At 34.9% G+C, this 15,030-nt stretch overlaps 2 protein-coding genes across 12 annotated transcripts; one reads left to right on the top strand and one right to left on the bottom strand.

Annotated features, from left to right (window-relative positions):
• Positions 1–2,342: 2,342 nt before the first annotated feature.
• Positions 2,343–8,261, top strand: LOC107808731 (AP-2 complex subunit sigma). The gene is made up of 6 exons (XM_016633294.2): positions 2,343–2,483; positions 2,668–2,766; positions 2,876–2,926; positions 6,062–6,235; positions 7,381–7,440; positions 7,946–8,261. Exons 1-6 carry the CDS (start codon positions 2,481–2,483, stop codon positions 7,985–7,987), a joined length of 429 nt encoding a protein of 142 aa, XP_016488780.1. The 5' UTR covers positions 2,343–2,480; the 3' UTR covers positions 7,988–8,261.
• Positions 8,262–8,638: 377 nt separating this feature from the next.
• On the bottom strand, positions 8,639–13,635 carry LOC107808730 (uncharacterized). 11 transcript variants are annotated; one of them, XM_016633286.2, is made up of 13 exons: positions 13,555–13,635; positions 13,384–13,436; positions 12,292–12,468; positions 12,136–12,193; positions 11,647–11,768; positions 11,365–11,566; positions 11,100–11,278; positions 10,964–11,024; positions 10,774–10,843; positions 10,597–10,687; positions 10,165–10,518; positions 9,901–10,092; positions 8,639–9,315 (listed from the first exon to the last, which is right to left on the bottom strand). In XM_016633286.2, the coding sequence occupies exons 3-13, from the start codon at positions 12,385–12,387 to the stop codon at positions 8,905–8,907; spliced, it is 1,836 nt and encodes a 611-aa protein (XP_016488772.1). In that variant the 5' UTR covers positions 12,388–12,468; positions 13,384–13,436; positions 13,555–13,635; the 3' UTR covers positions 8,639–8,904. The 11 variants fall into 11 exon arrangements, with proteins under 11 accessions (XP_016488772.1, XP_016488775.1, XP_075082191.1 ...); XM_016633289.2 differs by having other exon boundaries at positions 12,292–12,462; positions 13,555–13,605; XM_075226090.1 differs by having other exon boundaries at positions 10,169–10,225; positions 10,327–10,518; positions 13,384–13,604.
• Positions 13,636–15,030: the final 1,395 nt, after the last annotated feature.

Here is a 15,030-nt window from a genome sequence, read left to right as displayed (position 1 = left end):
GTGAAGTGTAAGCTACTTCAAGGAGAATTCTGTAAGGCCAATTCTCTACGCACTTATGAGACCAGGCGGTGTTCATGGCTAAAACGAACACAACAATGAGAACCAAAAGACGGTTAAGGGTTGGTTGTGTGACATATGGCTATCTAGGTATACACTAAAGTTCGACGGTTCAAAGATATCAAATCTACTGATTGACCGAGTATATCCGACATATGTTCACTACGGAAGAAGAAGTGTGAATTGGAAATGGAGGGAAATAAAATAGAGGGAAAATAAAAAATTTGAAGAAGTGAACTTTTGTCTTGCACTTTGTCCCTCATTGGTGAGAGACAACCACATTTGTGTGCTTATATATAGAATCACTTCTTAAAGCTCTTAAAAGGAGTTGAAGAGAATGAACCCCCGCGGCGTCGTCGCTCGGCTCGGCTTTGGCTTTGGCTTTGGATTTGGATTTGGATTTGGATTTGGATTTGGATTTGTCAAATGATCGATGAGATTACTTTTTGGACAAAATTTATTTAATTATTTAATAATTAATTAAATGCCAAGTCACTGCTGAAAATACGCCAGAATCTTGCTGAAGATTCAGAGAGCCTATCTGACCGCGGTTCTGCCGCGTCGCGGTGGAACCGCGGCAGGTTTATTCAGAGAGCCTCTCTGACCGCGGTTCTGCCGCGGTCGCGGTAGAATCGCGGCAGGCAGCGTATTCTTCTGAAAAGTCACCTTTTCCAGACGCCTCTTCTGATAATTGCCTATAAATTCTGAGGCAAGGCTCTATTTTCTACACACGAAAAATACTCTAGAACTTCTTTCTTTCTGAATACACTGCATCCTAATTCGCAGTCTCTCTCTCTCAAATTCGTAAGTGTGATTTTGCTCCGTTCTTTGAGTTCGTTGGTATCCTGCAGTTTGGATTGCCACTGTTGCAGGAAGGTTTATTCCGCTTTATCATGGAAGGATTTAATCCATTACCTTGGCAACGTGTGAGGGGGTTAAAATTCCTTAAGGACACACAAGAAAATTGTGGACTCGGAATAATTCTGATTCCTTATTGTTTTTTCTAGATTTCTTTATTCTTCTAACAGTTTTATTTTCTGATTTTTGTTTTAACATAGTAACGCCCACATTATCTCCTTAATATAAAGCCTTGAAATTACCAGCAGACTTCATCAAGAATAATTCCACATAGGTTTTGTCTCTAACTCTGGTTCATAAATAGATCTGTTATTGGTTAGACAATTTTGGCTAGAAATCGGAGAAAAACTTGATGAATCAGCTTCAAGGGCTTGAAAAATAGCTCTTAGACGATAACGACAATGAGGTACAAATGGTTGCAGTAATCAAGTGCTTCACCGGAGATGGGAATTTGCAAATTCATGGCCCTTCTTGGGTCAAATCTCTTATTTTTTCATTTGTTACTGTTGGTCAACCTTGAGTTTCGCTAAATAGTTGAGATTGTTGGCTTGTTTCCTTAATCATTCGCTAAATAGTCCTCACGCGCTCAATGCTTAATAAAACTCAACCAAATAGTTGAGATTCTAAAATAAATCCAACAATCATTCACTAAATAGTTTAGTTGTACTAGAGTATTTGGGATAACTTAAAAGGGTTATTTATGTATTTCGACTAAATTTACTACTATAACATTAGCAGATCTAAAGTCTAGAGAGAGAAATGCAGTGCAGCTTCTAAGGACTAAAGTGAATATATTTTTAAAGGTTAAGACATTTCTTTTGCCTTGGTAACAAAGCTAAATTAGAGAGGGTCCATGATTTACACTTAAAAAAATAAAATCATGATTCCAAAGTTTTTCCAATAAAAGCAAAATTTCATTGGGCAGTCTATAGCGTTGTACCATTTATTATTTATGCTAGTATACTTATTAAAATAAATTTAAAAAAATATACTAGTATCTTAGAGAATACATACAAATTTTAACGCCCTTCATTGTATCCCTTTATGTGAACCTATTTGCTTTTTCGTCCGTTCCAAAAAGAATAACCCATTTATATATTTGGTAACAATTTAGCTTAAATTTACAATTCTACACTTAATGAGAAACTTTTATAACCACACAAATATTCTGGGCTACTTTTTGACTTGTTTAGAACCACAAATTCCAAAAATCTTTATTTTTTCTTAAATTTCGTGCCCAATAAAACATGTTCCCATAAATTGGAACGAGAGGAGTATATAACAACCACGCGTCTTTTGATTTTCGGTCGAAAACGAAAACTAACAAAGTTTGTTTACAACTATTTTTTGCACTTCTATTTCTATTTTCTGTCCAACTTACCAAAAAAAAAAAAAAAAACATTTTCCCCTTATTGGAAAAAGTTGCCATATGCTGGTCTTGCCCCTCTATTCTGACCCTGGACTCAAATTACTAGTTTCTACGAATTAATTGAGAATCAAAGAAATCTGGGCAACTTTTCCAAGTGTTTCATCAGCTCGCTTTTGCCTACAGATCCTCTGTAAAAATGGTAACTTTTCTTCTTCCCTTTGATCTAAATGAAAAATATTCAGTAACTGAAACTACAATCTATTGGGGAAATGCTTCTCTTCCCATTTCAAGAATTTGTATTTTTAAGATTTATTTTCATTTCTCTTCTAACATACTAATTTTTGATCCTTTCTTTTCAATTGGGTCATTTCAAAAATTGGTAGATCCGTTTCATTTTGCTTCAAAACAGACAAGGAAAGACACGTCTGGCCAAGTATTACATCCCTCTCGAGGAATCCGAGAAACACAAGGTTGAGTACGAGGTATTATTCTTTCTCTTTTGCTTCTGTTGTTTTTCTTATTTCAACTTTGATAACGTAAATCTTTTAATTTCATATAATGGGTTTATTTATTTAATCAATTTGGTCGTAGGTTCATCGGTTGGTGGTGAATAGAGATCCCAAATTTACCAATTTTGTTGAGGTAATAACTTCCAAAATCTTTTATTTCAGATATTTCCTATCCATCAGTATACAAAAGCTACGTTTTTTTTATACTTTTAAGAGATTCTACATTATTAAGCTTTTTCCTATCATGCTTCTGTGGAATTAAGTTCAACTTGGTCAGCTTGAATAGAAAAAGCTACTAGGTGACTATGTATTTTATTTTGTTTTCATTTCGTTTACAGAACACCAGAATAAGCTACTGTGTTGCAATTGTGCTAAGCCAAAGATGAAATCTTTTTTGCTAGTCTTTAATTTTCTTAAAATGTTTATTTTAGACTACCTTATAGTGTGCGTGAAAGATGTCTCTTGGTGAATGATTATTTTGGTTTTTCCCGTCCGTACATTGTTATGGCACTTCACATTTTAGGTGAAGTCATATTAAGAGGGCTTATCATATTTGTCTTTGTCCTATTATTTCATTTACCATTGTGTCTAACTACTAGAATTCTAACATATGGAGGATCAATATTGCCCAGTTCAGATTAATCTTCAGTGTTCACTTCTACAAGTAGGTCGAAGGAAGAAATTCCATGATATGTTTAAAGGATTTGGCAGTATTCATAGTTTATTGCACAACAGATAATTCCTGGCAATAGAAACTTATGTTATGGCTGAGTTGAAATTCATTTTATGGACGTTTCTTCCATACCTGCATGTTTGATTCTTTGTTCTGTCTCTTGGCCTTAAAAGTATAGGTGTTGGCAGAGAGTGGGAGGGTCAAAAGGAGGAAGGGGAGGGAGGGAGAGGAGGGAAGAGTCGAGAAAGAAGAGGATCTCCTTTTCGCTTTTGCTTGTGTGTGTCTGTGTGATAAGAGGATTTGTGAAGATTGAAGAACCATTTAGCATTCACTATTTTTGTGCAGTACATATGGATTCAGTATTGGTGTTCTATTCTCGGATTTAATTCCTTGAACAATACGGCATTTGGATTTATGCATTACATTTTTAACCTGCAAAAGAAAACAGAAGATGCATTGTTTTTAATTTTCTTAAGTAATCATCAGATGCTTCATGAAGCGTAACCAACTGTTTAATTCCCTTAAACGATTTGGAGTAATGGAGAAAATAATCTCCACATAAAATTTGACATTGTTAATACAATGTCGGTTTCACTTTTCCTTTCCACATAAAACTTAACATTATTTTATAAATCATTGGTTCCACCTTTTCTTTTCTGAATAACTGGTATCCGCATAAGTTATGTGGGAATCCATGTATTATTTTATGCAGGATAGAGTGTGGAGTAAGGATATGAGGATTAACACTACATGGAAACTATTAAATGGCTAAGGAAACCCTTAATGTTGTAACCAATACTTTATTTTTTTTTTTAGTAAAAACATATTTTAAAACATACAATAGTAATAATTTTTAATGCAACAAGCCAACAATCCAATAAGAAATAATACATACATTACAATCCCTACATTACGAATGTTGAGATTAGTAATGCAGAGAGTAAGATTAATGTGAGAGGAAGAATGATCAACACATGGTATTTATTGACCTGGATAAAGCATATTCCAAGAAAGGTCTTTTGGTGGTTATTGGAGACGAAAATAATCCATGTTAAATATATAGATGCCATAAAAGGACATGTTTGAAAGAGCCGTCACTAGCTTGAGAACAGTAGTTGGAGATACAAAGGAGTTTCCCATTACTATAGGTTTACATTAGGGATTGACATTGAGCAGTACTTGTTTTCCTATTATGGATGAGCTAACTAAGACAATACAAGATGAGATCTCATAGTATATACTATTTGCTAATGATACTGTACACTAATTGACAAGCAACTAGGGTGTCAACCAAAAATTTGAACTATGGAGAAGCACTCTAGAGACAAGAATTTAAGATATGTAGAAGTAAGACAAGAATTTTAAGATAAGCAGAAGTAAGACAAGAATTTAAGATATGTAGAAGTAAGACAAGAATTTTAAGATAAGTAGAAGTAAGACAAGAATTTAAGATATGTAGAAGTAAGACTGACCATATGCATTGCAAGTTTAGTCTGCATAAGAAGAGTGAAGTTGATGTGAGATTGGATGGGATTGTGGTGCCTAAATGCAAACAGTTTAGATATCTAGGCGTGTCATTCTAGGAGAATGGAAGATATAACACATAGAATCAAAATCGAATGGTTTTAATAGAGAAGTGCTATCGGGGTGTTATGTGATCAGAAGATGCCTATCAAAGTGAAAGGTAAGTTCAATAGTTATAAGACATTGAAAGAAAAAGAATGGTTATAAGACCAACAATGTTATATGAGATTGAATCTTGGGCTGCTAAAGTCCAACACCGTCATAAGATAGTATCGTGGAGATGCGAATGCTAAGAAAGATATGCAGTCATACAAGATTAGATAAGATTAAAAATAAATACATTCGCTGAAAGGTACAAGTACCACAAGAACAATAACAAAATAATACATAAATTCTCGCATAACTTATGCCGGTATTAGTTATGCGGAAAAGAAAAGTTGGAATGAAACATTATATAAAATAATGCTAAGTTTTATGTGGAAAGGAAAATGAAACTAAACATTGTATTGTATTAACAATGTTAAATTTCTCCACTATTCCGAACCAAACATCACCTTTCTGACAAAAAGGAAAAAGCAAGAAATAAGAAAGCAGAAATTGTTTTCTCTCCTTAAATTAGTGATTTATGATTGAAACTTTAAGGGGGAATTCAAGCAACCGAAGGGAGAGAAAGCAAGTTTGAAGCTTGAACCTGTGTGTATTATAAGATAGAATACAACTGAATGCAATCAAAAAAAGAAAAGGAAATCATTACCTTTTGTGCTGAAACCTCAACAGAATTGATGAAAGAACTGAACCCAGGGAGGAGTTTATTTGAATGAGGGGCTTGCTCAACTTTCTTTAATATTAGGTTGCTCATGAGATATACATAATGGCCGAGTCATGGTGTATTTTAGTTAGACATTGGTCTTCAGGATACTAACATCAGTAAAAATGGTGGACATATTTGTCATCTTGATGCAGCATCCAAGATTTATTTTTCCGTCTCTACTTTTTAATTTTCGTAAAGTTATATACTTTTTGATAATTCACTAATAAATATCACCGGCCTGTGATTTTCCCTCTTTGCAGTTCCGTACCCACAAGGTAATATACAGAAGATATGCAGGATTATTTTTTTCACTCTGTGTTGATATCACAGACAATGAGTTGGCTTATTTGGAGTCCATCCACTTGTTCGTGGAGATTTTGGATCACTTTTTCAGCAATGTCTGCGAACTAGATTTGGTTTTCAATTTCCATAAGGTTAGACATTTCTTATCAAACTATGGTTGCTACTTACAGAATCAGCAAAGGTTTTAATATCTTTCTTTTCTGATGAACCCTGTTGTGTCACAATGGTCCTTTTATTTGTGGTAAATCAATCAATATATTGAATCTTCTAAGATGCCTACTAAATTCTGCTGTATTTTTCTTTTTAAGTTTTGTGCGGGCTCTCCAATTGAGTGCCTGTCCTCAAATCTTTAGTTGGCAGCTTGGTTTATACTTTATACTCAATTACTTTGTATTGCCACTTGGTTTCTTATTGAAAGCGTGATCCTCCAGTAGCAAAAGTAGTGATTTACGAACTTCCATGGGTGTAACATCCTACGTATACTATGAGACTTAACCACTAATTTACTTTGTTACACAAAATATCACCTTTTTATCAACTCCACGAGGCTGCCTTCAGTGTTTGAACATGGTTTTAGGCAGAGATGGAAGGCTATGGAATAAAGATAGAGGAATTGAAGTTGATTATTCCATGAGCAAATGCTTTACTGAAGAATTTAACATGGTTGTTAGTTCAGGGTTCTTTCAAGGTAAAAACTGATGGGTACCATAACAAATTGTTTCCCCCAATCATCGGCCCATCTCACATTGCCATCTGCAACCATTATCAGCATCATGTCCTGTATGAAAACACGAAGTGTTCCCTCTTACTGGTTATGGTATTTTACCATTAAGAGTTGAGCGGTTTTTCTTTATCATTCCAGCTACTTTTAGAAGTTGAAAATATTTCTAAATTTAACTTGTAAAGGAGTCGAGGCCAGTAATGTTTCTCAATCCTTCCTTATTGATTTCAAAACTTGGCAATAGGGCGATTAGAGTAGGTGGGATTTTAGGTTTCCTGGGTGGGTGGTTAATCATCCTTTCAACTTACAAATGATTGCCAGCAAAAACTTGTAATACTATCATGCCTCATCAGGTGCACTAACTGAAAATACCAGTTTACTAAAAATTAGGGGAAATCAGCTATTCTCTAGCGTGCAGCTTTTATCAACAGGCACTCTGTATTCCTTTCATCTCTAGAAAAATGTTGACGAAGAAATATACTTTTCCTTAGTAGAGTTGATGCCCACCTTACTAACACAATCTATCGTTTATAATCAATTTTATTCCCTCTACAGGTATATCTGATATTAGATGAGTTTATTCTTGCTGGGGAGCTCCAAGAAACAAGTAAGAGGGTAAGAAAATGCTACTCTAATCACTTCGTTTGGCCAAAATTTTCGTTTTTGCTCTTTTGATGTGCATCCATATCCATACATGCAAATGTGTGCGTGTATGTATATGTATATGTCATTCTGAGCCGAGGATCTAACGGAAACAGCCTCTCTGTCCTACCGGGGCAGGGGTAAGGTCTGCGTACACACTACCCTCCCCAGACCCCACTATGTGGGATTTTACTGGGTAGTAGTTGTTGTTGTTGTTGTTGTTGTTGTTGTTGTATGTATATGTATATATGTGCATATGTATATGCTAATTTACTGGTTAGTTTGGCCTCACAGTTGCCACAAACATATTTCACAGTGATGCAAAATTTTCAGCAGAGGCAGGGTTATTATATATCTGTATCAGTTTGTTTTTCTCTTATGCATGAAATGTCAAATCTAATGCATATTTGATCCTGCTTCGACTCTGCCAAATTCTGTATGACTTTGCGCTGAACAACCTTTTTATTTTATATGGCAGGCAATTATAGAGAGAATGGGGGAATTGGAAAAGCAGGAGTGAAGATTTTCATGCTTGCTCAAGATAGACGCTTTTCCGTTGTAGTTTGGACATCTTTTCTGTCTGGCTGTATTTACTGCATTAGAAATTCTGTGCTTATGTTAATACCTGAATGTCGCTGTGCCTCATTTATCTCCAAATTTATTCATTCATACATTCAAAGGTGATTTTCTGTTGCAAAAAAACTTCATAGGCAGTGTTACCGATTCATTCTTCGTTGTGTACTGAACTTCACCAAGTTTGAAAATACATATCTTGCAGTTGACTTTTCTGATCAGTTAACATTTTTCTGGCGAACTGCGCTAGGGTGACCTTGAGTTATAAATTTCAATGCCAGAAAGTAGGTCATTTTTCTGAAAGCATGAAGGTGCAGAAAACCAAGGAGCAGCTCTTTTAGGATGAATAGCTTACTGAAAGAAATTTAAAGCAGCCCTGAAATTATTTCATCTCTTTTCTTTTAATTTCCCCCTTTTGTCCCAAGATTCGAGTCTCTTCATACGTGAGTAATGAGATAATCTCTTCTTAAGTCAACAATCTTCTGAGACAGATTAACTTTCTTTCCATAGAATCCAGAGAACAAATAGCCATTTAGGCATATATTAGCAGGTGTGTTAATTCCTATCTACAGCAAGAAAGGAAAAAGAAGAAAACCTCTTTGAAAATGTTAACTTTATAACTAATTGAAAGTGAAACATAACATGTAAGCCTTTAATATATGAAATTGTACTAGACTACATCATCCAACAAAGGGACACAATCTACTATATTCTCCCTTCTTGTTGTTCCTCCTAACGATATTTTCATTCACAGAATGAACACTTACTCTTGTGCATAAGCAAAGAAAAGAATAAATCAATTGTGATTTGGAAGAGGCCTGATATAATCTTCATATTGGTAATATTGTACCCTCGCTTTCGATCTTAAAGATGACCATTGCACAGCAGCTGCAATGAAGGCACCTTATTGGGGTAGAGTCCATGTCCATTTCCCTCGTAGCCAGAAGGGAAAAGGTAATATGGTCCTCTGTGCCGTGGCGAAGAAATGGACATAAGCTCCTGCCCACTCAGAAAAACTGGAGCAAGCTTGGAAGAAAGAGATTCCATGGAGGAAGAAGCTGCAAATTGAGCTTGAGAAGGTCCAAAGATAGGCATTTGTCGCCCTGCATTTTGCCAGACACTAAAAGTTTGTGAGGTAGAGACTCCAAACTTGTACTGAGCAGTGAAATGAGCGTTGCGTAGTTCATTCTGCTGCAATGTTTGGCTTTGTAAGGTCATATCAGCTGCAAATGAAGGACGGGTTGATGCACCTCCAAGATATGGAGGCAGCAGAACCTGCAACTTAGCCATAAAAGAATCGCCTTAATCTTCCAAGCAATGTATTAACTAGTAGTGTCACCACATAAACTGACTTATTCCCAAATCCTCTTTCAAAAGACGCTGACCAGTAAAATGCAGTTGATCACACAAATATACCGATATTGTTCTTTAACATAAGCTTTTGTATGTATTGGTATATAAACACGTAGATATGTATTTGACTGGGCAGGTGTTTTTGCATAAAGTATTGTTTATGCAGTTGATCACACAAATATACCGATATTGTTCTTTAACATAAGCTTTTGTATGTATTGGTATATAAACACGTAGATATGTATTTGACTGGGCAGGTGTCTTTGCATAAACTATTGTTTATAGTCCGTCCATGGTCGTGGCAGATCCACCCAGTGGCATTATGTTGTTTTACATAATCAAGGCAGCCAAAGGGTCCAGATTTAAGTATGTACCTATGCTGTCCGAGTACTGATACATAAAGATACCTAAGCATTCTATTTACTTGTAGATTGCAAAAGCAGTTAAGTGAAAGCACATTTCACAAGCACCTGCTCTTTATGAAAAATAAAATAAAATAGAAGTAACCTGCTGAGCTGATGCTGTTGCAGGAAGGAAACGGAAAGATGTGGATGAATAACCATTCTGGGGCAGCAAGAAATGCATGGCTGGATGGTCTTGTGATGTTAGGGGCGCTTCAAGGTTATGACCAGCAATATTAGCACCGTTAGCACCTTTCATCACGTAACTTCCAGCTGACAATGACAGGAAATCTATGTTCTGCCCATTACAGAAAGTTGATTGTTATTGCGTATCAATGAAGAATATCATACATTACTGAATATAACTGACCTGCCTTACTAAAGAATTGACCCCAGATGTTGTAGAAGCTTGTTGCTGCTCTTGAAGGAGTCTTTGGTGCAAAAGGATTGCATTTCTAACTTCAGTTTGATTCTTCTCAGTAGAAGTGCAGGCAACGCTGCCGGTAGAAACAATGCCATGCATCTCATTTACCTTTCCAGTTAGGCAGTTCTGAAGTAGGCAAGTCCCTTGCTTTGATCCATCGTGGGATGACGACTGAGGAGGATGCGAGGAGACGATGTCTTCTCTTGCAGCAGTCTGTAAGACTTTTATCAGCCGACTTATATAAACATGAGCAGCACACCTCTTAAATGATTTTCTCAAATCAAGTGGAACTTGAGAATCCTGCAGAATCAAATCAAATGAATGATTCTCTTAAGTATATACAAGTAACTTAAAAACCATATCAAAATACTACAACACCTTCACGGTTGGGAGAGAAGACTCTGCATTTTGAGCTTGAGCATCAGCTCCAGTACTTCCAAACCACGCAGGAAATTTGGCAATTGGATACCTATCATTACTCAGCGCATGAGAGGCCAAACAATATTTGTAGGCAAAAGAAACTAAGAAAGAGTACGGCTAGAAATTGGAAATTACTGTTTTGAAAAACCAAGTTTGTCGGAACAAGAGGACCCTCCTGCATACAAGCCTGGCCACAACAATGAACCTGATAAACAAAAACGACATTTCTGTGTAAGTGTAAATATTGAACGCATAATTTGGATGCCGCTGTCTCTGTTATATGTACAACCATTCATTAGAAAATTTCGTAACTTGCAGGCTATACCATTATTCCTCTTCTCCTTAAGCATGTTCAGTTGGTTGGCTTGAAATCCACAGGCAACAATCTAAATAGCAAAAATGTCAGAACAACACCTATGTCACGTATTAACCATGCATAAAAATGTCCAAATGAAACCTACTGGTTGCAATGAAATTTCAAGTTGCTCTGTGCTGATCGATGTATCGCACTGGGAAGCATCCTCAGATGATTTTAATTTGGCAGCTTCTCCAGCTGAAACAGCCACTTCAGGAAACTGCTTAGAAACTTCATCATTGAATTGGGAGTTGGTTGTCCTTATCTCCTGCTCTTCCTTCACAACTACACCATTCATGAAATGTACTTAGTTTGACAAATGACCAATTATGGAAGATACTAACACATAAACAAAGAACAAACAAACAGACCTCCATTTGCAATCATAGAAGCCTCAGCTTCTTTTAACTCCGATTTCACTTCTGACAGTTGACTATTTAATTTGCTTGCGCTCGAGGTGCCAGTGTCTGGTATCATACCAGCCAAAGCATATAAGGTTTCAGCCACTTCTTCTTCATCTTTGGTGATTGGCCCTTCAAGCTCCGTTACACACCCATTTGAGCCACGACGAGCCTGTATTAAATTGATGTATGAATCAGAGAGGCAAAAGAACTAGTAAAAGGAAAAAGCTGCAAAATTTACGGGTTCCTAACCAATTTGAGCTTAGATTTGTTGACGTCTTTCCTTAGTGTTTCAGCTCCATGTAACATGTAATTCAGCTTTTTTGAAACTGGCAAAGGCGGAGTGATGGACTGGCGACTTCTCTTCTTGATGGCTACAAACGGAAATAAATTCTCTTAACAGACTTAAAGTTGCTTGAATCCTTGTATACAACTTTATAATTAATTCAAAGTCCCAAGTGTTACTTAAACAGGAACTATTTTTTTTAACTTTATACTAGAGTAAAATCAGAAACTTGGCATGTGCAGTCACCCAACTGCAGATTGAATACTTTTTAAGTTCTCATGCTTAAATAAAAAGAAAGAAAAGTGAAAAGGAATTTACTAATGAAAAAAAGAAAGCAACAAATGACCCACTACCAAGCACTAGGCTCCAATTAATACGGAACAATTCCAATAACATAACAGACATAAACAAGTGATTGATTTCCAAATTCAATCCACTAAAAAAAAACAAAATACCTGAACGTAGTTTCCGAGGAACAGAAGCATGATCTACTCCATTACACTCATCAAAAAACTGCAAATTCAAAATAGTTGACAATTAAATAAGATTAAATAATATTTACAATATTTCCAATTATAGATTGATATACTAATTGAGCTAAAATTTCCCACCTTTTTAGGAAATCTAAACCGCTTCCTAACAGAAGCACTGGAATGAATCTCATTATCACCATTGGACCTTAAACAACTCATTTCACTGCTGTTCATATTGGATTAGACTTGTCAATTTTCACCTTTTTTCTTCAGTTTATTTTGCTATTATGACATTTTCTTCCTTACAATCTGAACCTTCAAAGCAAAACCCAGTAATATTATCAGAGCCAATTGAGAGAAAACAGAACTTATAAGAAAAAATCAAGAGAATAAGAAGGATAAAGAACTACTAACAGATAACGAAAAAGAAGAGGAGAAAAAAAAGTAAAAAGGAGGAATGCAATACGACACGCGTTACTCAACCTTGCAAACACCAAAAAATACAGATGAATGAAATAAGAATAAAAGAATATTTACAGAAACAGACAATATATTACATTGATGGTTTTTGTTGTTTAGTAACCGTTGATCTTTTAATACGGAGAGACGAAAAACCAATTGAGTTAAAATTAAAATTTTCATATTAATCAAAATTTACACTTCACATCTTCTTTAGCATTACCAATTTGTTTCCACCAAATAGCCTCCCGTCTGTTAAAAAAAGAAAAAAACCCTCCAAATTACAGAGCTTTTTGTAGTAAATCTAGACTAACCAGAACCTAAAAATCAGAGGTTTTTCAGCTGAAGAAGAAGAGGTAAAAAGTTACTGTAAACAACAGAAAAATGGTATTGAAAAAGATTTTTACCAGAAGAAAAGTGAATTTGGGTCCTTTTAATATGTACAAAAAGAATCGGGTTCGTACTCACTCATCAACCCCAGAAAAAAAGAAAGAGAGAGAAAAACAAAGCACACGCAAAGTACTCACATCAAAGAAAAATAGAAAAAGCGTACTTATAACCAATCTCTATACATTTAATAAATTAATATCCATAACTACCAAAAATCAACAATAAGTACTACAATTAACATTTCTGATTTATTTGGATTGTATGTATGTACAATTTCTTCATACAATCTCAGAAAATAAAAGTCTCACTCTTTCAGATCGACATAACAAAATTAAAAAAATGCAGAAAATAAGGAAACTAGAACACATTCCAATTACTTACTCATTTCCAAAGAATGATGAAAAATCCAGCTTATAATCTGTTGCAATTCATAACTGAACAGGAAAGGAAAAAAAAAGAAGAAATTTTGATTAACTAAAATAGTAACGATTTTACAGCTGAGAATATTTCTGCTTAACAAACGGAAAAACCGAAGCTTTCGCTTCTGATTACCCGATTCTCTGAAGATTTCACAAAACGGTCAGTCACACACACACACTCTGAGTTCTGTTTTCTCTTTTTCTACGTTTTATAAGGAATATATTAATTATTACGTCATCGCATTATCTACGGACCACAGCAACGTGATTTTCGTCACCGTTGGATCAAAAGGCCGGTAATCCCACGTGTCATCTACGTGGCCAAAGAGTTTCTTACATAAGTTGCCAGCGTGTATTTTACAAGCCGGAAAGAGGAAAAATCGGCGAGTGATTGAAAACTACGGCGATTAACGATTTTTTTAGTGCTTTGGGTGGGGTCCACGTATGGTAATGATTTGATTCTCTGGCGCTGGGTGAAATTGGAGGGCTTCATGAATGATGCGTGAAGTTGAGATCAATTCAGTTGAAAGAGACTAATGAAATGACTAATTTAGCCTTTCATTTGGAGTTTCAGTTACCAGGGTACCCCTCCAGTTCCAAAAAGTGGAAGGAAGGAGCCATGGAAAATTACTCCTTCCGAGTCAAACCGAGAAAAAAAATTCGATTATGGTTTAGTTTGGAAAAAAAACCCGACCATAATTGGTTTGGTTTGGTTTTAACTAAAGAAAGTCAAACTGAAACAAACTAACCCGACATTACATATATAAAAATTTTAGATATATTTAATATATAAATATACTTATTGTAATGTAATTTATAAATATTTCTTAAAAAATCAAAATTTTATCTTTTAAGGTATTATTTCAAGGTTAGACTTAGAATTTTTGAATGCTTCAATAAGTTTTATAGCCATTAATATTAGTAAATTAAATAATGCTAACAATCAATACTAATGCTAACAAAAGAAATTCAATTCAATATTACGAACAGGAATGTATTGAATATCTATTTTTTATTTTGCAATAATTTAGATAAAAATGCATAACCTATTTTTATTTTGCTTTAGCTTTTAGTCATGTAATTAATACTCCCTTATTAGTCTATTTATTTTAGCATGACTTAGTAATTTTAGATTATGTTTATTTTTATTATGGCTTTTTAATTAGCAATATTTATATTACATAATTTTATTTTCTTTATTGTTGAATATTTTAGGATAATGCCATGACACATCTTATATTTTGTATTATTTTCTTGGAAAATACTTTATATAGTTGTATCTTACTAGGATTAAAGAAATATTTTGAGCATACGTTATATGTTTTTTTCTACGAAGATTTTACCGGAAAAAAAATTCAGAAAAACCCGAATAACACGAAAACCCGAGAAAAATCGATATTGAAAAACCCGAGTTTTATTAGTTTGGTTTGGTCTTTAGATTTAATAACTCGACACAATTGGTTTGGTTTGGTAATTGTAAAATCCGAACCAACCCGGCCTATGTACACCCCTACCTTCAGGTACTTTTTTTTTTTTTTGAATTTTAAAATTGGTACATGTTAAAATAATTTAATAACATTGATTGCAAGATATATTTGATCATATTATA

This window comes from Nicotiana tabacum, chromosome 12 (assembly GCF_000715075.1).
Source record: "Nicotiana tabacum cultivar K326 chromosome 12, ASM71507v2, whole genome shotgun sequence".
Classification (NCBI taxonomy): Eukaryota; Viridiplantae; Streptophyta; class Magnoliopsida; order Solanales; family Solanaceae; genus Nicotiana; species Nicotiana tabacum.
The sequence above is the reverse complement of the archived record's forward strand: the minus strand, read 5'-3'. Positions and strand labels throughout refer to the sequence as shown.

Coding starts and splice junctions, on each gene's coding strand:
- LOC107808731 (XM_016633294.2), top strand. Junction 2,927..6,061: donor AATTTACCAATTTTGTTGAG/GTAATAACTTCC, acceptor CCCTCTTTGCAG/TTCCGTACCCACAAGGTAAT. Junction 7,441..7,945: donor TCCAAGAAACAAGTAAGAGG/GTAAGAAAATGC, acceptor TTTATATGGCAG/GCAATTATAGAGAGAATGGG.
- LOC107808730 (XM_016633286.2), bottom strand. CDS start 12,387: ATGAACAGCAGTGAAATGAGTTGTTTAAGGTCCAATGGTGATAATGAG. Junction 12,194..12,291: donor GGTTTAGATTTCCTAAAAAG/GTGGGAAATTTT, acceptor TTGAATTTGCAG/TTTTTTGATGAGTGTAATGG. Junction 10,093..10,164: donor TCAATTCTTTAGTAAGGCAG/GTCAGTTATATT, acceptor TGTAATGGGCAG/AACATAGATTTCCTGTCATT.